This window comes from Lutra lutra, chromosome 14 (genome assembly GCF_902655055.1).
Source record: "Lutra lutra chromosome 14, mLutLut1.2, whole genome shotgun sequence".
NCBI lineage: Eukaryota > Metazoa > Chordata > Mammalia > Carnivora > Mustelidae > Lutra > Lutra lutra.
In genome coordinates, this window is record NC_062291.1 from 81,168,133 (window position 1) to 81,188,894 (window position 20,762).

Genomic DNA, 20,762 nt, shown 5'->3' on the forward strand with positions numbered 1-20,762 from the left:
TCAACCACTCACAGACGAGGAGACGGGAAGCTACCGGGAGATGTGTTGAAAAGAACAGTCTTTCCCACTTTAGAGTCGAATTAAAGGAAGAAAAATTCTGCTTTTTAATTAACTAGGCCAATTTGGCCCAGAAATGTTTCACTTTTTAAGCTGTCATTATCTCTGACGTAGAGAAACTTGCAGTGTGACACTTGGCTGGCCCTTCTGGCCGCGAGAACTGGCCTTCCACTCTTCCTCTGTTCTCCTCCCGAAGCGGGAACAGCAAACATACCATTTACATCTCTCTCTGGAAACTTAAAAGTGATTGATTTGATTCTGTGTGCAATCCCAACACTTTAACAACCCCTATGCTGGATCAATTCTAGAAAAAAGGTTAAATGTGAATCTGAAACTAAAAACAAACTCCACCCCGACCCGCGCCAATTTGTAGATGGAAAGAACAGTTTAGCCTAATCCCACTGGCAGAAAGCAACCCTGTAACCTTCCCCTGCAGAAGCGCGAGGTCATGGAACGACCCAAACGGGCTGATGGCCTGTAACCCAGTTAGACCAATGGGAACAGGGGTTCCAAGTGTTTGTTTCTTCAAAAAACCTAAACATTGAGCGTCTATCATCCTTTCCGGCTGGGATGGCTAATAAGCCAGACATTCAAGATAGGCCATGAGTCACGGGTTTCAAAACAGAAGTTCCTATGTTGCATACTTTTTAAAATCAATGTTTAAAAAGCAACGGAACAGCTGTTGCTGCCAGTAACCCACACAGACATTGCGTGCATGAACGCCCCCCGCCCCCCGCCAACTGTGCACGTTCTGCCTCGACACGGTGACGCACTCGCAGCCTCTCTGCTCCCGGTCACACCACTGGGGCCTAGGCTCCTGGACGATCAGACAGAGAAATGGGGAGCAGGTGTAGTAGGCAACCATCCCTGTTCCTTGGCATGCACACCCCGCCGTCTCCTCCCCTTGAGTGTGGCCTGGCCCTCATGACGTGCTTCAAATCAACCGAACATGGTCAAGGTCATAGGCTGACACTGCAGTGGTGAGATGACACAAAGCTGTGACTTCCGTTGCTCCCCAGCTGGCTCTGACGAAGCAAGCAGCTATGCTGGCGAGGCCCAGAAGCAAGGCACCGAGGGCAGCCTCTAGCCAGCGGCTGGCAAAGAATGGAGGCCCTCCTTCCAACAGCCATTGAGGAACTGAATTTGGCCAGTGAGCTTGAGAGCGTGGGAGCTTGGAAGCAGAGCCTTCCCCAGTCAAGCCTTTGGATGAGACCCCACCGTGCGGAAGCCCTGACTGCAGGCCTGGGAGAGATCCTGAAGGAGAGGACACGGTAAACTGTGCCAGATTCTGACCCACAGAAATGGTGCAATCCTGAGTGAGTAGTGTTTTAAGCTGCTAAGTTTTGGGGCGATTTGCTACATATCAGTTGATGGCTAACGTAGCAGGCACCCTAACAACCGGCTCAGCCTCCTGAGGCAACTGCCACCATGACATCCCACCACCCCTTCCTTGGCACCACGTCCACTGTGAGAGAGGGAGGGCCTCACTTCTATGTAGAAGTACCTGTTCCCAGAGAGTAAGCCCTGGGTGGGCCTTCATGGATACGTGCGTGCACAGCACCCAGCACCGTGCCCAGTGTATGGCCAGGGCTCAAAAAAATGTCTGAATTGATGAACCATCTCCACTGAGGATGAGAAAGGCAAGAAATCTTCACTTTCGGGTTCTATAATAAATGGAGTATTTGACCCAGAAAGCAAGCAAGCAAACAAAGGGGTGACTACTTGGTGACATCTTTTGGCCCTTGAGCCTTCTAAAGGAAGGCAGGCTTTTGGCTGGGTCTGAGAGGCAAGTTGGGTAGGTCCTGCCTCTGGCTCACTGTCTGAACCTGGGCGGCACCATGGCCCTCCCCATTCAAAGGCTCGCCTATGGCGGTTGTGTTCTCAGAGGTAGAATCGGGACTGCAGAGAGAGAGGGACACATGTAGGGAAGTTGACTCCACTCTCCAACAAGAGAGCCCGTGGTCTTTACCTTTGTCCTCACTGATCTCCCTGCTCAGAATGCTTCTTCCTCTCAACCACGTTCCTTCTTTGTTGACTTGGTAAACTCTTACTCATCCTTCAAAACCCAGCCTGGCTTTACCTCCTCCAAAATGACTTTTCCCTACCTGAAACTCATTCCCTCTTCTGAGCCACGTTCCCTCTTCTTCCTGCTGGATCCACAGACCATAACAACCACAGCCATTCCTGTCTTGCAACCAGCCGTGAGCTCCCCATGCCCGCGGCCTAGAACAGGACTGACACACACCAAGAAAGCCCAGAGACTGGTTCCCACTGGTCTACGCCCAGGGAGTGACAAAATGTCACAGTTTTCACTCTCTGGGCCCCCTGAGGTTGAGGCGCAGAGTGATCTTCCTCAGAACGAGGAACCAGGGAGATGTGACGGGAAGACATTCAGTGAGCAGAAAGCGCACTCTTGAGAGAATGTTCCAACCTTGTGAACTGCAGCTGGGGGCTGTCTGGGGGAGGGAGGCAGAGCAGCTGTGAAAACACCTCAGTGGGCGGCGAGGGGTCACTTAGTCACTGAGCCTTTCCTTTCAAGGCTGACAGTTACATAATCACGTCTACACGAGAGCACCACTGGTTTGTGTCAACTGTTCTTAGCCTGAGGGGGACCAACCCACTCCGTGAGCAGAAGGACCAAACTCCTGCCTCCAAAGTGCTGGAACGAGCAGGTAGGATGAGGCGAGCTGTGCCGAGGGCGGCGGCTGCCTCAGCACCAGACCAGATGGATTCCTGAGGCTGAGAGAGGGACAGAACCAGAGGGGAACCATCTGGGGCACATAGATGTGTCTTGTGGTGTAGCACCAAGAGCACTGCCGGGACGGAGATGGGGCCGAGAATCCAGCTCCCCTCTGACCAGATCACATTCACAGCCGCAAGGGCCATTCTGAGAGCTCTACTGAAGGGACAGAGAGAGAAATTCAGGGAGAACAAGCAGGGAGGGGACGTGAAGGCCTGTCCTTCTGGGGGCAACGGCGTGAAACAAAGGAAGTGACATGTGAGACTGTATGTGCTTACTATCGTGTGTCACACACTCACACACACACACACACACACTCTCTCTCTCTCTCTCACACACACACACACTGCACTTAGCTGCACAGGTAAGCAGTCTGGAAGAAAACATACCCAATATAAATAACAGCTATCAGATGGGAGACTATAGGTGCTTTTTTTTTTTTAAAGATTTTATTTATTTATTTGACAGAGAGAGAGATCACAAGTAGGCAGAGAGGCAGTCAGAGAGAGAGGAGGAAGCAGGCTCCCTGCTGAGCAGAGAGCCCGATGCGGGCCTCGATCCCAGGACCCTGGGACCATGACCTGAGCTGAAGGCAGAGGCTTTAACCCACTGAGCCACCCAGGCGCCCTATAGGTGCTTTTTATAACAGTTCTCTGTAGCTTTCCAGTACTTCCTCAGATTCCCACAACATGTCTCATTGTTGCCATTGGCAAGGAAGTGCGGAAGGAAATGTGTACCCATCCAAGGAAGGTATTCAGGGTCCCTTAGGTTCCTGGGGCCACTATCACAATCTTGTGGTCTCTAACTGCAGGAATTTAGTCTCTGGCACTTCTGAAAAATGCAAGTCTGAAATCCGGGTGTCGGCAGTTGGGGGTTCCTCCTGGGGGTTCTGCAGGAGGGTCTGTTCCAGGCCTGTCTCCAGCTCCCAGTGCCAGCTGGCAACCCTAGGCGTTCCTTGGCCTGCAGACATGTCCCTCCAATCCTGTCCCCATCATCACATGACTCTCTCCCTACGTCCGAATGTCCTCTTCTCACAAGGACACCAACCCCCGGCTTTGGGGCCACCCTAATCCGGTAGGACCTTATCTTGACCTGAGTCCATCGGCATAGACCCTGTTTTCAAACAAGATCACACACATCCATACGAGGGGCGGGGCTAGAACTTCAACGCATCCTTAGGAAGGGCACAATTCACCCCCTAACAAGAGGTAGGTAGAAAAGGGAGACACAGAGGGCCGGATCTGCTTCAATACCCGGTGGCCTCTCCCACTTGGGGAGAGTGACCCTTAGGTCTATGCGGCTCTACAGGGAAGAAACGGATCCAGCAAGATGCTCCCAAAAGACAGACTTGATTTCAAAGCAGGAGTAGTGTTGTAACAGAGCTGGACTGCTCATCTTGGGTGGGGACTCCTGCTTGAGGGTCCTGGAGTGGCCTGAGGGCTCCCCTCTCTGATGGGACGGTACGACACAGACCGTCCCGCTAAGTGATTTTCAGGTCCTGGAAGCCCCCATCTTCCGCCATCCCCACCGGCTTCATTATGGCTCAAGCTTTGCCAGTGCCGGCCTGGCCACCCCCACGCTGTCCAGTCTCACACGAGCTGTGCCTTTCTTACAGCAAAGCAGCCCTGCCCGTCATCTCTCCTCCTTTCGGTCTTCCCAGGAAAGCTAGAGATGGAACACTCAGAACTGACAGGGTTAAAGGCCTCGCCCACGTCGGGACATGAGGAATAGTGGGAGCCAAACCCCTCCGCAAACCCTGACGTCCCTAATTCCAAGGGGGTTTCACATGCCCTAAAAGTCCCCAGGGAGGGTCCAACGTTCCCAGGTCAAACCGGCCAAAGGCTGAAGGCGCACAGACCACGGTCAGAAGGTCTAAGAAAACGATCCTCAATTTGTTTAGAGCCAGTGGAGATCGCACCAACAATAACATTTACATAGGAAATAACAGTAACATTGCAAGTTAAGCTTGTTTATTTAAAAAAAAAAAAAAAGGAAGATCTTGTTCATGATGAGAAGGCAGGCTGTCCTTCAAAACTGCCTATTCGCCCCAAATACAAGAAACCCAAAGTGCTCACCTCTCTACAGGGTCCCTGAGCATGACAATCAGCTTGGCGTCGGGCTGAAAGGCGTGGATGAAGTCCTGGGTCAGGAAGGGTGGCTCCCCATCCGTGCTGTTGTCGTAGAAGAAGGTCCAGGCGTTGTTGTCCCACATGGTGGAAGCGCTGGCCTCCCCTGGAAGCAGAGAACCCCGAGAATGAGCAGCGCTGCGTGAGGGGCTCCCACGGGGCAGCCTGTGCGAGGGACAAAACCAGGCTCCACCGTGAGCACATGGGACTTCAGGAAGAGGTGGCTGGCAAGGCCTCTCTGCCCCAGCGACCTCCCCTGCTCCCACCCAGAGCTCTCTGTCTGGAAATCCAGGTGATGTGGGCAACAGTGAGCACCTGTTTACCTGTTTCCTCCCAGTTCCTCTCCAGGAGATGTTAAAAAAAAAAAAAAAAACCCTCTCCCAGCATCTGGCCTCCCAATTTCATGATATTTGACATTGCTCAGGGTACACAGCTCTGTGGCATTTTAAAGGCCCACTGAGAAGGTACTAGATGGCTCCCTTTGAAAAGCACCAGGGATGAAGGAGTCATTGGGAAGTTGACCCTCATTAGGAAATTCAATGCAATCTGCATCAGATTCTCCAAGAGATCACAATGCACAGCTGGCCCCGGGCATGCTCTGAGACCAAGCAAGAGGAAAATTTTGCAGGAAGGCTCATGGGACCTCCGTCTGGAGGTGCTGTGTCCTACATGCCCACACGCCCCATCGCCCTGCACACAGCTGGCGCTCAGTCCACGCTGACTGAGTGGACAGGGAATGGGTCCAGCACTTTCTCATTGTGGTCTGTATGAATGAAGGATGAAATGTGATACGCAGTCGAGGGTGGTCATACGACCAAGATCCACACATTTCAACATCTCTCACTCAGATACTTGAACCAATTCCTTGACTTTTTTTTTTTTTTTTTCAGAAGACTCATCAGAGGTTTAAAAAGAAAGGCAAATCGATCAATTATATACAAATTCAATTTCCCGACATTTTACATGGGCATTTGATACATCTCAAAGTCACTTATTCAGGGAAAATCTGAGCCAAAAGACTAGTGTCTTTGATCAGTGATGAGTGCATCACAATAAAGCAGGGAGTTGGCTGGGCCCTGTCTATTCTGTTGGACGTGCAATCACATCGAGGTGAGCATTTCTGTTCTGGTCTTTCCTTCCTTCTCTTTTTTGAAAGATAATACCTTAAGATACAGAAGAGACAAGTCAATCAGAAGTCCTTTGAAAATTCTACTCACAGTGAATACAAGAATATTAGAATAAGAGAAGTATCTGAAACGAAATTGACAAAATTCTGTCAAATATCATAAATGGACTACTTCTACAACCATAGAAACATTTGTCCATCCACCAGTCCATCCATCGGTCCGTCCATCTATCCACTCATCCTCTGTTCATTTCACATCCATTCATCCAGAAAGCATTCATCTGGTGTCTACTAGGTGCCTGGCACTGTGCTTGGCACTAGGGATAGGAGGGAAATAAGACAGACATTCCCCTCTCCTCTCCAACCTTACAATCTAGAGGGAAGAGGCAACTCTGTACATAACCACCTCCCCAGGCGAGCACATGGACGGGCAGAGCGGGGCACCATGAGAGCAGAGGCAGGGAACTTTCAGTGTGTCTAGAGCTCCACCCCCAAGAACCCGGCCCCTCGAATCCAGCCCAGACCACTGAGGAAAGGCTCTCTCTGACCCCTGAGCTGAGAAGAAGAAAGGTCCTTCTGCTCTCCCAAAGATCTCATCAGAGGAAGCGGAAGCAGAGCTGAATCACATTCTGGGCCCGGGAGGAGCCAGAATGGAGCTGGTTCAACCAGCCCATTGCACAGATGTGCAGGCCGAACTCAGGAACACGTAGACAACTCTTGTCACATGGCCCAGAGCTGGCTGGTGGCATGGGCGGGGCTAACTGCCAGCTCTCCCCACGCCTCTCCTCTACATAAAACTTCCCAAACTCTGCTTTAGGTAAATATCAGAGTGGCAAATTTTTTCTCTAATTTTCCTTTTTAAATCTAGAAGTAAGTAAAATTAGAAAACCAAACTAAGGCTTTCCTTTTTCATTCATTATCTTGGGCTCAATTTCCTAGCCCTAAGATGTATATTTTTAGCTCTTTCATAAGAACACAAGATTCTCCTAGAGGCATATGGTGTGGGAGTCACATGACGCAAATATATGAATATAACAGTCAACTATTAATTAGACTTGTGATCTGGGGTGTGTGGACCCAAGGGTGCAAGAAAGTAACTAGTAGCCAATTCACACCAGGGCCGGGGTGGTATGGGACCTCATCCGGCTCTCACAACTTCATTTCTTTGCCTTAAAAAAACAAAACAATAAATAAATCAGGACTTAGGCATGTAAGCCTCTCTCCTAGGACAGGAAGAGTCAAAAGCAAAGAGCCATCTTTCAGATGGTTGATTACAATTCCTCTTGGTTGCTAACAGAGTCATCAAATTTGGAGAATCAAAATATAATAGATTTAGGAAAATTAAAAAGCAGATCACTGTCTCAGGTAACAAATTTAAGGAACATATGTGGCCAGACTTCACTCTTTCAGAAGGTCTAAGTGGGTAAATGTCTTCTCCTAAGCTGAACCCAAGACAAATAGGTAGGTTTTTTATAAAACGTTCTTGTGAACCAAAAAAAGAAAAAAAAAGAAAGATTATTAATCAAGCCACCTCATTGTGAATGTCTAAAGGCATTAACCTGACAACGGCTCGGCTTTTTCAACAGCAATTAGTCACCAACAATGCATTAGGGCTATATCTGTTTCTGGAGAGATGGCCTCTGTCTTCCCAGGGTCCTGGGGCCAAGGATTCCAAAAGCCACAGCAGTAAATCAATGACTCCTTGGTTAACTGTGCTTATGATCCCCCATCCAAACTTAGTTCAGTACATCATAAAAAGAAACCAAGCCATGTGTGCTTAACTTAAATTTAAAAAAAATGTCAATTTTTAGAAAAAACCATTTCAGGTACAAGGGAGCCTCCACAGAACTAAAAAAAGTCCACTAAACATTTCTGCTTTACAGAAACTATGTCAGTAATGCAAACGTACATAGTGTTAAGAGCGATGGCCAGGTTAGGAAGTGGGCAGGCATCCTGCAACTGTCCCCCCGGGCCAGAGCAAAAGCTGGGCCAGCCCCAGAGCAGAGGGCGCCCAGTGGGAATGGGCCCCCCCCTCCCAGCATCTGGCCTCCCAATTTCATGATATCTGACATTGCTCAGGGTACACAGCTCTGTGACATTTTAAAGGCCCACTGAGAAGGTACTAGATGGTTCCCTTTGAAAAGCGCCCAGAGATGAAGGAGTCGTTGGGGGAAGCTGACCCTCATTAGGAAATTCGATGCAATCTGCATCAGATTCTCCAAGAAATCACAATGCACAGCTGGCCCCAGGCCGGAGCGGCCCCTCTGGGGACCCCCCCAGAAGCCATACCGATAAGGATCCTAGTCATCCTGCTCTCCTCCTTCGCAGAGCCGGCCTGCAGGCCTTGATGAATCTGGTGTGCGGCCAGGTCAAAGAGGTCCAGGTAATCTTCCACAGGGTAGCGGTCCCGAAGCCCATCTCTCAGGCGGACAATCCCTACGAGAACCAAGAAGCAGGAGTTACTGAGGACGAAGTGGCCACTGCTGGGGGGTGGCCTCCTGGGGAGGGACTGAGAGGGATGTCAAGGCCCCAGGGGCCCAGCTGCAGCAGCCGAGGCTCTACCCATGTGAGCTGCCAGAAGGGGCTGGCAGTGAGAATATTTGCAAACTGGCTGTCCTCTCACCTGCTCACTCAAGGGACCACCATTCAGCTGCAAGTGGCAGCTTCCAGGATGGCACACCTGTTAGAGAACGATCAGTGCATCTGTTTGGAGGGCCAGGCTTGGGGCTGGCTGACAGGTGCACTCGGTGGCGGGGGGGGGGGGGGGGGCAGTGGCTGAACAGCAATGCACACAGTGTATCAAACAGGAATGGGAGGATTATTATTTTTTTTTAAGATTTTATTTATTTGAGAGAGAGAGAGAGAGAAAATGAGCAGGGGAGGGGCAGAGGAAGAAGAAGCCTCCCTTGCTGAGTGGGGAGCCTGATGCGGGGCTTGATCCTAGGACCCCAGGATCATGACCTGAGTCGAAGGCAGATGCTTAACTGACTAGCCCTCCAAGTTCCCCAGAAAAGAGAGTTTTTATCTGAGCTTCTATCTCTGGCCTGTTTGATCAAGCAGCTTGTCTGTCCATCCAAACAAGGGTAATCATCCCGGAATCCTGGGACACGTGGTTGAACCCACTAGTTATTCTGCCATTGGTCAATGCAGCTGAAATTTGCCCCTTGGCTTAAAAGTGGGTCAATTTCATGTGCAACTCTATTAGCAACACACTGCCCCCAAACCACAGCTACCAAGGTTAACGGAAAGTGGAGAGAAAATGTCCCATGGGCACAAGAGCAAGAGGTTCAAGGAGACTCTGAGTAAAGGATCCGACAACCACGCCCCTGCGCTTCCCTCGTCCCAGCCAGTAGGAGGCTGGTTCTCATTAGGGCAAATGGTGACCTGTGCAGGGAGAGCACGCTACATGACGCCAAGGCTCCCACAGCTGCCTCTGCCAAACCACAAAAGACACATTTACCCTTCTGTTCGTTCACTCCAGGAAGAACATCAAAACATCAAATTGATTAAGTCAATTTGTCAGGAGACAAGCAGGACTTGGTCTCAACTTAGGCTCTACGAAGGAAAACTTTTAAAATTCCCTTCTAAGCAACCAGTCCTTTACATGAAACATGCCTTCGAGTCCCGCCCCAGCTTTGGCATTTGTCAAAGTGACCGAACGTCTCCTGGCAGAAGGGAAAAGGTTAAGAAGAGGAAACAGTGACCCGAGGGCTGTGGGGTGGCTCAGGCTAGGTGGGGAGCATGTCCACGGTCACCCAGAATCATGTCCATGTGATTTTCCTTCTGAGCTTAAGGCAGAGGGACAGAGCAGGTCGGACAAAAAATGAGGCCCAAAGACTCACAGCTCTCAAAGGAGCCAGCCAGAAGCTTGAAACTCACCCCGTGTGGCAACCTTTCTTCCTGCAGTGTCCCTCTGGGGTGGGGAGCCCTGGGGACAACACAGCAGAGCTGGGGTGGGGACAGCCCCAGGAAAACGCCCACCTGGCATCTGGCACTTACCACTCACCACTGGCGGGGGTACCAAAACTCTTCAGGGCAGGAACAGCCACCATTCTGCACCTTCCCGTTGCCCTGCACAGTTGGCACTCAATAAATGCTCTCTGGATGGCTGGGAGTTGCATCCAGCCCCGTGGGTATTTGTGCGAGGAGCCCGGAACTAGCCAACTGCCTGCTCTCTGCCTCTCGCCGGGGTGTTTCCTCATCGCCCGCCCTGCCTCCCTGGCGGCCCTGAGCATCCTGCCTGGCCCCGCCTACCGACATGGGCGAAGCAATGCCGAAAAACTGAGGACAGAGACAGGAGGCGGGGCCAGGAAGGCTCACCCCGCCCACACGCAGGCCCCGCCCGTCGCGCTTACCAAAGCGCTTCCGGGTCCACCAGTGCGGCTCCTTGATGGCGGAGAACTTGACTTCCGGGTGCAGCCGGAGGCGGTCGTAGAGGTCAGTGGTGCCGCACTTGGGCTGCCCGATGATGTAGAAGCGCGGCAGGCAGCGGAGGCGGAAGTGCTTCCCGCTGGCGTGTGACAGGTGGCCCCAGAAGGCCTTGCGCAGGGCGTCGAAGGTGGAGCGGAAGCGCTTGGAGTAGAGCACGTAGGAGTTGGTCAGGTACGGGTCGGTGGTGTTGCGGCCCGTGAACTCCTCGTACCAACAGGGGCTCTTGCTATTTGGAAGAAATTTACTGGGGATTACTGAAAACATCTGCAACGAAAGAGAAAAAGAGGGAGAGACAGACGAAGGCGGGAAGTTAGCAAAAACATGTTCTCACCACGCCGCGGTCATGCCCTGATCCCCGCTACGGTGTTCACATGTGACGTATTATTTGACAAGGACGAAACACTGAAATAAAGCAAAAGGTGGTGCATGGCCAAGGCCGTGTTTTTCCTTAGCCCAAAATAAAACTAAAATCTGGAGAGACAAGATAAAAGCTTCCTCAAAATCCAGCCTACACGCACACGCCGGCACGCACCACAATCTAATTAAATTTCACAGTTGGAATCTCTTCACTAGTTGTGTATTTAAATGACCATTAGAGACAAAAATGCTAATTAGGCCACAACAGAAATAGGATGATAGTGATCTACAGAAACAAGCTGAACCACCATGGCAGCGAGTCAAGTCCCTGCAATGGAATTCTGAGAAGGGGTGGCCCTTGGGTGTATCTAGCGTTGCATCCAGTACCTCGAATTTCCTCCTTGGTGTAAACATCGTGAACACACAGCCCTCTCCCAGCGCCCGCGCAACTGTGAGGCTGTCAAACTATCCTCATTGCACACCTCAGAAATTTTTTGGTCATTTTTCTTCACTGTGTTTCCCAAAGATGGTGACAGCAAAAGGAAGCATCTATTTTTAAAAATCAATCCATCCCTCAATCAATCCAGATTAGCACAAGGCTACTCACGTGCAATTCCTGCTTCTTGAGATCTTCTCTGTCTGGGAGCTGCCTGGTCGTGAACTCGATCCTGGCGGTGATGCTGTTAATAATTAATTTAATGCTTGGGTAGTCTTTCACATATGAAATATTATTTACAGAGGGCTGGTGGTGATGTTCTTTCGTGTCACTCGGGTTCTCGCCATCCATCAAGCTGGGATTGCTGGGGAAGGCTCCGTAATGGAAAGGTGAGGAGATCAGAAGCTCTTGGTGGGCTCCAGAAAGGATGTAAGATGCCATCACCAAGGTCATGATCATCAATCCAAACACGAGGCTGCATCGCTTCCCCTTCTTGAAGCGCAGAAACCTGCCCCAGCTCTCATTCCCCTCGGCCCTCACCTCGAGGACAGCAAGCAAGTTCATCTGCTTACCGTCTACACGGAGCACAATTTTGTTCTCTCCTTTGCAGGCGGGGCACTCCGGGTGACCGTGAAGGGGGCCCCCTCCGCAGCCGACCTGCTGTTTGTGCTCGTTGTTGGGCAACAACTGGATGCAGCAATTAATACAGTGCCTCATGGTAATGCCCTTGGACGGCTGGCCCCCAGAGCCATGGGCGAGCCCCTGGGGAGCCCGGATGCGTGTAAGTAGTGCTGGAAAAACTTTAAGGATGTCTTTTGATTAGATAAGATGGTCTTAAGGCACAAGCAACAGACACAAATAGAATATGAAAATGAGCAGGCACCAAAGCCCTGGAGAAAGAGTAAGGGCCTTCTTTGGTTCAACTCCGAAAGACAACAGAAAGACGTGCTCTCCTACTGTCATGTTCTGTAAGCAGCCCTGCAAGCTTGGAAAAGTCCCCAAGTGTGGGAGCGAGTCTGCCTGTCCTTCAGGTTTTTCCCATGGCACAAAATGAAGTGTAAGATTTCTCGCTGGAGGACATAGAGACACTCAGGAGATCGGAAGGGCTCATGGTCTCAGTGAGGCACAGGTCGGCACGCCATCCTTGGAGAGCCCCGTGAAGATTTCTTCTTCTACATCCCACACTCCTTTAAAATGTTTCCTCCTCAGAGGGGAGCAAAATCTTTAAAATATCAGATTACCTGAACAACAAAGAAAAGAGGTTTTATTACATGAGGTGATGATAGCCATAACCCTGGGATCACTTTCCCAGGAGAGAAGCTCTCTTTTCCACTCCTAGGTTTCAGTCACTCTGCTGGGTCACGAGCAAGTCACAGAAAATCACGTGGGATAAAAGGAGAGCTTTTGGAGCTCCCCATCAAACACCTTATTTTTTGCACAGCCCCTAGATCCTCTAATGCCCAGCCACACCACAGCTAAGTACCGATCTCCGAATCTCAAGACTTCGTAGTCGTTCCCAGATGCGTGCACAGTCAGGTGACTTTCAGTTGAGAGATGACCTTAAGTATCCATGCTTTTAAATCCACAAAATATCCAAGAAGCAGCCCAGTGAGGAGAGGAGTATGCAGAGAAAATATGTTTCCTCTCTCCCAATAGCACCCATAGTCTGTTACCAAGAACTAACCTTTATTATCGGTTTAGGAGGCAAAAGTTAATGAAAATTTAGAAACACTGAAATGATTCTCTCCTTCAGTAGAGTGCATCATATTAAAAAAAAAAAAAAAAAACCATTTGACTTTAAGTTATTAAGCAATTAAACCCAATGTGCTGTATTCCCCTGAGTAACATAACACTCAGACCCTGAAATCATTTTTCACTTTCATCATCCTGGGGAAAACATGATTCTTAAAAATCCATTAACAGAATTCTGTGGTTAGAAAATGTATTGTTGCCCAAACGATGACACTTCTTTGTAGATGCTGTAAAAACAGCAAAAAAATAGACTTCATTTCCAATAATGGCAGACCACCACTAACTAGCTGTGGGACCTCCAGGGGGCCATATAACGTCTCTGAGCTTTGCCTCCCTCCCCAGTAAAATCAGGGCAAGAGTACCTCACTTACAAGCTTGAAGCCAGTATTAAATTAGCTAACACACATAAAGAGCTTGCTTAATGCCTGCCCATAGTTATTTGCATCCCCTAAAAGGTAGGCAACATTCATAACAGCATCATCAGTGACCATTAAAATTATGTTTTTTAATTGTCAGTGAATGCCAAGGATGTTCAAAGTGGAATCAAAGATGGGAGATCCTATCCCATTATTTTTCCTTAGGGCTTGAGAGTTACCCAAAGGCCGTAGACTCACCTCCAACTTAGCACACACACACAGCCCTCAAACGATCCTACTGGTCCCCAGAGAAGGTAGGATTAACCAACTCTGCATTAAAGCCTGCTCGTATTGGTTGGAAGGCTGAACAATGAGGACTCACTCACCAGCACGAACCTTCCCTTCTCTTGGACAGAAAAGCCCCTGCTTTATCAAAATACGCTGACCAAGAAAAAGCCAAGTAGCGCTTCCTAAAGCGTCTCCCTGTCAGTGTTCTGCATCTTGTTGATATGTGCTCTGTGCTTAAATGACTCAAGGAAAAGTTAAGCTGAACACAATCAGACTTCTTTACAACAGGACTTTTGGGGGCCTTGAATATGCTAATGAGCCCTGGGAGTCCAGAGGACAAGACTAGAAGATGCAAAATTTCCAAAACATAATTGGCCATGGAATTCTCACTAATGTCACAAGGAACCAGCTTGAGAAATGCTAGTTAAGGGAGGCCGAGATTGGGGTCAAGGCAGTTCTGGGAAGAGCAGAGGAGCGGGGGTGTGCGGGAGCAAACTATTCTGGAACCAGGCCAACACCCGGGGCTCTGCCGCCCGCTCATCTCTGAGAGAAGTTGGAGGGACGTGACAGGAACCTCAAGGCTCAAATCCCTGCCTCCCACTCGCTCAACACCTCTGACCCATCACTTGGTACAAACAATTCTTCCAAACCAAAGAAACAAAAGGGCAAGATCCCCTACTTGGAAATCCTATTGCTAAGCCAAGAAAACATTTTTTTATATGTTGAAGACAAGGCCAAGCGGGGCTAAAAGGAGCCTCCAACCAGGATCTCAGTGGGGAGTGTGTTCACACCCTTCTGTGCCTCTGGCTGCAGAAAGTCTAATTAGATTTTTTTTTTTAAAGAAAAAAAAACAGAGTCTTTGAAGCTCCAAGACAAGAATGTACAAAATCTGGACCCAACAGAATGGGCAAAATATTCCTAAACAAAAACAAAGGTTTCTTCTTACAAGCCAACTAACTGGGTCATCGGGGAAGCTGACAGGCTCAACGGGGAGGCTCTGGGATGTGGTGAGCCCAAACATTCGTACCCCTGGGCAGGCTGCACCCTCCAGCCAGACCTACTCCAGTCTCACTTCTTAACACAGAACAGGGAGCTGAGACCTGGGGTGACAACTCATTCACTTGTTTGTTCTTCTGTTAGGCAGATCCCTTCTGAGGGGCAAGCCTGGGGCAGGTAGTGCTGGAGGTGCGTTTGGGTCATGGAGACCCAAAGCCGACGGACGACAGAGAGGAACAGAATACAAAATGAACATGTGGTCTTTGTCCCCAGTTCCCAGCAAATAGCTTCTAAAACCCTTGGAATTTCCTCAGTGAAGGAGTGAGAGGAGCATCTTGTTGTTATTCATAACAAGCCCCATTCAACCACAGCTGAATTTATGCTAATGAGATGACTCTTGTGGGAAAGCCCCCCCCCAATAGCTTCAGGATGGGGCTCGTGGCCAGAAAGCCCAAGCCTCCATTAGACAGTCAGAAGGTTGGAACTTAGAGCCCCACTTCCCCAACCTCCAGGGAGGCCAGTGAGGGAATTGTCAAGGCCAATGATTTATTAATCATTGCTGATTTATTAATCATAATATTAATCATGCTGTTTTTACAGCATCTACAAAGAAGTGTCATGTAACAGAACCTCTATAAAAACCCCCAAAAGGACAGGATTCAGAGAGCTTTCTAGCTGGTGAATTCGTGGACGTGCCGGGAGAGTGGCTCCGTGCCCCTCCCCCCAGGTCTTACGCCAGGCGTGTCTTCCCTCTGGCTCTTCCATAGTTGTATCCTTTATAACAAACTGATAATAGTAAATAAGGCACTTTCCTGAGTTCTCAGCATGGGTCTAAGGAATTATCAGACCTAAGGAGGGCCTTGTGGGAACCTTGGAATTGGCAGCTGGATCAGACAGAAGCTGGGTAGCCTTCGGACCCCGAGGCTTGTAACCGGCATCTGAAGTGGGGTAATCCTGGGGGTCTGAACCCTTAACTTGTGGGGTCTATGCAAGCTCTGGGTAGTTACTATCAGAACTAAACTGAATTGAAGGGCAATTCAGCTGGTGTCTGGAGAGTTGGAGTTTGTTGTCATGGGGAAACAATATATAATTACCCTACAAGTTTTACTGAAACATATGACCAGTATCTAGTATGAAAAGACCCCTTGACGATATCGATTAAAAATAAATCCTATGGGGGCGCCTGGGTGGCTCAGTTGGCTAAGCAACTGCCTTCGGCTCAGGTCATGATCCTAGAGTCCTGGGATTGAGTCCCACATCGGACTTCCTGCTCGGCGGGGAGTCTGCTTCTCCCGCTGATCTCTCTCTCCTCTCATGCTCTCTCTCTCTCTCTCTCTCTCTCTCTCTCAAATAAATAAATAAAATCATTTAAAAAAAAATCCTATGACCATATCCCACACACGGCTGTGGCCCCTGTCAGTGCAGGGCCTGGGGTTTTGAGGCTTCCAGACCAAGCCCTGGCTGAATGGACGGGAGTTGTACAGAAGAAACCAGGGCAGAGGGGCTTTTCCCCACCTGGAGCTTATATGTTGCCAGGAGTTAGGGGCTACGGGGCAAGAGCCAATGACCATGACAATGTCAGGCACCGATGAAGGTTGTGAAGGAAACACAAAGGGAGAGTACAAGGAAACCGTGACGACAGGCCTTCTCTAATGCAGCACTAGACCCAGATCATTCTTGTAGTCAGGGACTGCTCTGTACACTGACCTCCATCCCCAGGTGAGACTTGCACCCCAACAGGAAAGGGGGTCCGGCAGCAGGATGTCCAGAGAACAGTAGTTGGGGGAGGGGGGGTAACATCTGAATGATGAGAAGGAAGCCAGCCACGCAGGGCTCAGGAGAAGTAAAGACCCTGTGAAGGAGAGAAGCTGGGGAGTAAACCCCAGGGGGACCCCCAGGAGGATGGAACCCTGGGCTTTGGGACAGATGGGGGCTAGGAACCAGAAGCCAGATCCTGTAGGGTCTGGAAGGTAGGATCCCGGGCTGACGTTTGTCCAAGTACAAAAAAGCATGCACGCCACGTATTCTCTCAAAAGGACCTTTACAAGACGTATAACTATTAACCAACATAATCCAGTGAAGAAAAATCGAATTAATGTGACTGTTGAAGGGAAAAGGGATTGCTGTTATACTCCTGAACTGGTCTTTCCCAAACGCTGCAAACCATCCTGAGAACAGTGCCGCGGGAACCGAACACTCAGGTAGTTCTCCCTTAAAAAAGACAAGCAGCACACATCCCTTGCGCTTTACCTATCTGGAATGTTCCCACTTTGGTGCCTGTCGACTCAGATGAGTCAGGACCCCTGGCACGCCCATGCGGGTACTAAACCAAAGTACTCAGGTGTACATTTCAGTGAGCTCGCTTCCCAGCCCCGGCTCAGCGCTGTGCCCGACAGAGGCAGACAGCAAGTGTGGGAACCCGGACCCCTGTGCGAGATCAGATGACTGGTCCCAAAATAGAAAGCGTTCAATTACCCAGCCCTGGCTAGGATGCCCCCTATTAACCTATGCACCCCAAGCATCATTAGCAAGCCATTTATAACAAAATTGTAATTGAGAGACCCAGAAATACCACTTTAGAGTAAGTAATTGAATGCCCCCTCGGTGTAAGATCGATAAAGGGCATCCAATTTCACCCTAGGAAAAACTTATTAAATTATTGTAGCTATGAGCTGATACAGCAGAAGAAAGATGTACAAAACTTCAAAAGAAATCTGGATGGATTTAAATAAATAGCTTCATTTAGGTAGACCATTTACATCTGCCCTCGGGGAGGAGAAAGGAAAAAAATAGCTAATTACATTATTTTACTTGAATGTTTTAAGGGGAAAAAAAATTTGATGGGTCTTAAGTGACCTTTACTAAAACACAAGGCTCTCTTCTGATTAGCATGTCTAACTGCTGACATTTCTCTTTGGGCTTCGCATATGGAAATACATTTCTTCAAGGAACATTCATCAACAAGTATAAGAAGGAACATGTCTCATATTTAACTCAAAGATAGAAGATTGTCCCCGAGAGTGAGAAACAGCAAGCCTGGAGAGTCCTGTACAAACAACAGATAACCCGTTTCAACCTTATAGCTGGAGTTTTATGCTTTTGATCACAATGCAGTCCATCACCAGAATAAAACAACGAGCCTCAATGATCCTCACTGGCTATAGTCCAGTGGAAGGAAGCCAGTCAGCAGATCTGTGGGCCAGGACACCAAAGTGGTGTCCACCTGGAGACTTTAGGCAAGTCCCCGAAGTGATCTGGGCCTCTGGATTCTCAAAAGAAATCCCTGACAGTAACAGATCACACACAAAACTGGAGCCTGGGTGCCGGAGGTGGGAGATGCGGCTTTGATATTGAGCAAATCGTCCTATTCCTCCCATCCTGTTTCCCTGCATGTAAATGGGGAATGCTTGCAGGACCTACACCAGAGCACTGCTGCGAGCATTAAGGCATCAATTCATATAAAGTGCTTAGAAGAGTGGCCCATAGTAAGTGCTCAATAAATCTTAGCTCTTTTGGGGGCACCTGGGTGGCTCAGATGGTCAAGCATCTGCCTTCGTCTCAGGTCATGATCCCAGGGTCCTGGGATCAGGCCCCACATTGGACTCTCTGCTCAGTGGAGAAGCTGCTTCTCCCTCTCCCTCTACCCTACCCCCACCCCTGGCTCATGCTCTCTGTTTCACTCATTTTTGCTCTATCTCAAATAAATAAAATCTCTTTTTTTAATGTTGGCTCTTTTTATATAGACATAGTCCTAGACCACAAGAATTATCTGGTGAGGAGCAGTTGATTACTGCTTTACAGTAGATTGCATTATTGTTCCTTTATCAACCTGCCCTGTAGTCTGCCTGCCTTCAGTGAATGACTGTGCAACCCCTTCAACGAGACTGTGGAATACAAGTCTCCGCCCCTTAGCTTGAGTGTGGAGACTGGCTTCAGCCAACGGAATGAGGCAGAAGTGACAACATGCTAGTCCCAAGCCCAGGCCTTGAGACTCATCACATGTACCCACTCACCCTCTGCACCTCTGCCGTCACCATGGGAAGAACATGGTGGCTTGGCGGCACTTGTGGGGGGCTTGGTACGTGATAGAAGCTAACCAATACACTCTTCCACAGGTTATAAGCACTAGGTGTTACTTAGTTAAACCGGTATAGTTTTGTTTTTTTTTTAAGATTTTATTTATTTATTTGACAGACAGAGATCACAAGTAGGCAGAGAGGCAGGCAGAGAGAGAGGAGGAAGCAGGTTCCCTGCTGAGCAGAGAGCCCAATGCGGGGCTCGATCCCAGGAGCCTGGGATCATGACCTGAGCCGAAGGCAGAGGCTTTAACCCACTGAGCCACCCAGATGCCCCTAGTTTTACGTTTTTAGTTCCAAAAAGTGTGTTTATATGAGCAAAGTGAATCATGAGTGATTCAGGCCAAAGTAATTCATCCAAAGACCCAGACCCAACTGAATCAATGCTTTTGCCTAATAGAACCCCTTGGCTAATGCCAAAAGCACATATGCCAAACAGTGCTGGAAACCCAGCTGGCAGCTGTTCTCGAACAAGACATAACTGCCCAAATGTCATGCACCAGGTCACCTTCTGGCAAAATGTGGGTTTATGACAACCGCAGCTGTTCTCCTTTGTTATCTGAACAACTGACCCCATTCTCCCCACTTCCGGATAAAGACACCTTTCCCTGCCTCGCTCTGGGGCCGCTGTGATTTCTTCAGTGCTTCCTTGAGCAAAGCCCTTCCTAGAGCCTAATCCTTAGGATGTCCTTGCCAGGTTGCCCCTTTCCTGATGACAGAGACACCTCATCCGTGCTTTGTCTAAAACAGGGGTTTCAAACTGTGCGACCTGCAGGGTCTTCCTGGTGTGCCCAAAATGTGTGTCAGCGAGAACACGGGCAATTTTTAAAAACTATTTTTAAAGCATCCTTGACTGTATTGTAAATTCATTATCAACATAGTTGTTAATAATAACTATTTCCCATGCCTTATGGTATGTAACTAGTCTTACGTCCCACGAAATAGGGAAGAAATAGGCATTTCCTCTGTGATCAGATCTCCACAGGATACAGCCAGCCTCCCTTGCATCTGGTTTAGAGGCCGGATGATTCCCAACTCAGTAGAAAGTTAGGATGTAGCAAAAATGTTTTCTGACCAATCCAAAGTGTTGACAGGCTTTGGAGTGAGGCAGACCTGCATTTCCATCGACTCCTCTCCCTGCCAGCTTTATGATCCCAGGCAAGTGACTTGACCATCCTGTGACTTTATTCCCTCATCTGTAAAATGGGAGCAAAACCATCTGTGTCACCTAGCATGGATGTGAAGGGGAAATGAGATAGGAGATATAAAAAGCTTCAACCGGCATCTGGCACCTGGCCGACCTAGTATGTGACGGGTGTTCTTTGCATTCTTCTAGGAGAAGCTCTCAGGCCCTCGCTCCAGGCCGACTTGCTTACAATGTATACATAATGCTAGGCACAGGTGTCCGATTTTCCTGTCTGCAACTAATCTGAAACAATGAATGCAAAGAAGCAGGGGACAGCAAGAGGCAGCACAGAGAAGGAGGAGGGAACAGCCCAGTTTTACAGCAGAAATGAGATGCTAACAAGCAGACCCGACTGGGATTATTCGGGTGCCCTGGACACCAAGATGGGGAGCCCTGGGGAGTCTAAGACAGCTGGAGATGCAACTTGGGAAAAGCTCAGCCCCTTCACGAGGCTCCTCCATCCATAACCTGTTCAGTGCTTACCACGAAGGGTCAGTCTTCCAGAAATGGGCCTGTTGCCAAAGGTCTGAAGGGCTGGGCTCAGCTAACGGCTTTACGGATGGGAGATCAGAGCTGAAAGGAACTGGTGGAGGGTTCCTGGGGACTTTGACTGTGAAGTCCTTCAAGCTATGAGAGACCTGGAACACTGCAAGAAGGACGGTGGGCAGTCAGGCCCCAGGTCACCACCCGGACGGACTCCAGGGAATCCAAACCGCGGGTACCTGCTCCTCCAGGCATTTCACAGACCAAAAAAACCAAGGCCCAGTGGGATTCTGTACTTCCCCAAGGACACGCAGCTCCTCGTAAAGAGCCAGCACCCTGACCCCTGTCTCCC

General features: G+C 49.4%; 1 protein-coding gene across 2 annotated transcripts in view; it reads right to left on the bottom strand.

The window, feature by feature from the left end:
• CHST15 (carbohydrate sulfotransferase 15) overlaps window positions 1–20,762 on the bottom strand; it is a 75,873-nt gene that overhangs the window by 20,960 nt on the left and 34,151 nt on the right. For both annotated transcript variants that reach the window (XM_047702517.1, XM_047702516.1), the window contains exons 2-5: window positions 11,445–12,514; window positions 10,405–10,744; window positions 8,339–8,485; window positions 4,873–5,029 (exon numbers count right to left, since the gene is read on the bottom strand). In XM_047702517.1, coding sequence (XP_047558473.1) covers window positions 4,873–5,029; window positions 8,339–8,485; window positions 10,405–10,744; window positions 11,445–11,990 — 1,190 coding nt within the window. In that variant the 5' untranslated portion in view covers window positions 11,991–12,514. The remainder of the gene's footprint in view (window positions 1–4,872; window positions 5,030–8,338; window positions 8,486–10,404; window positions 10,745–11,444; window positions 12,515–20,762) is intronic.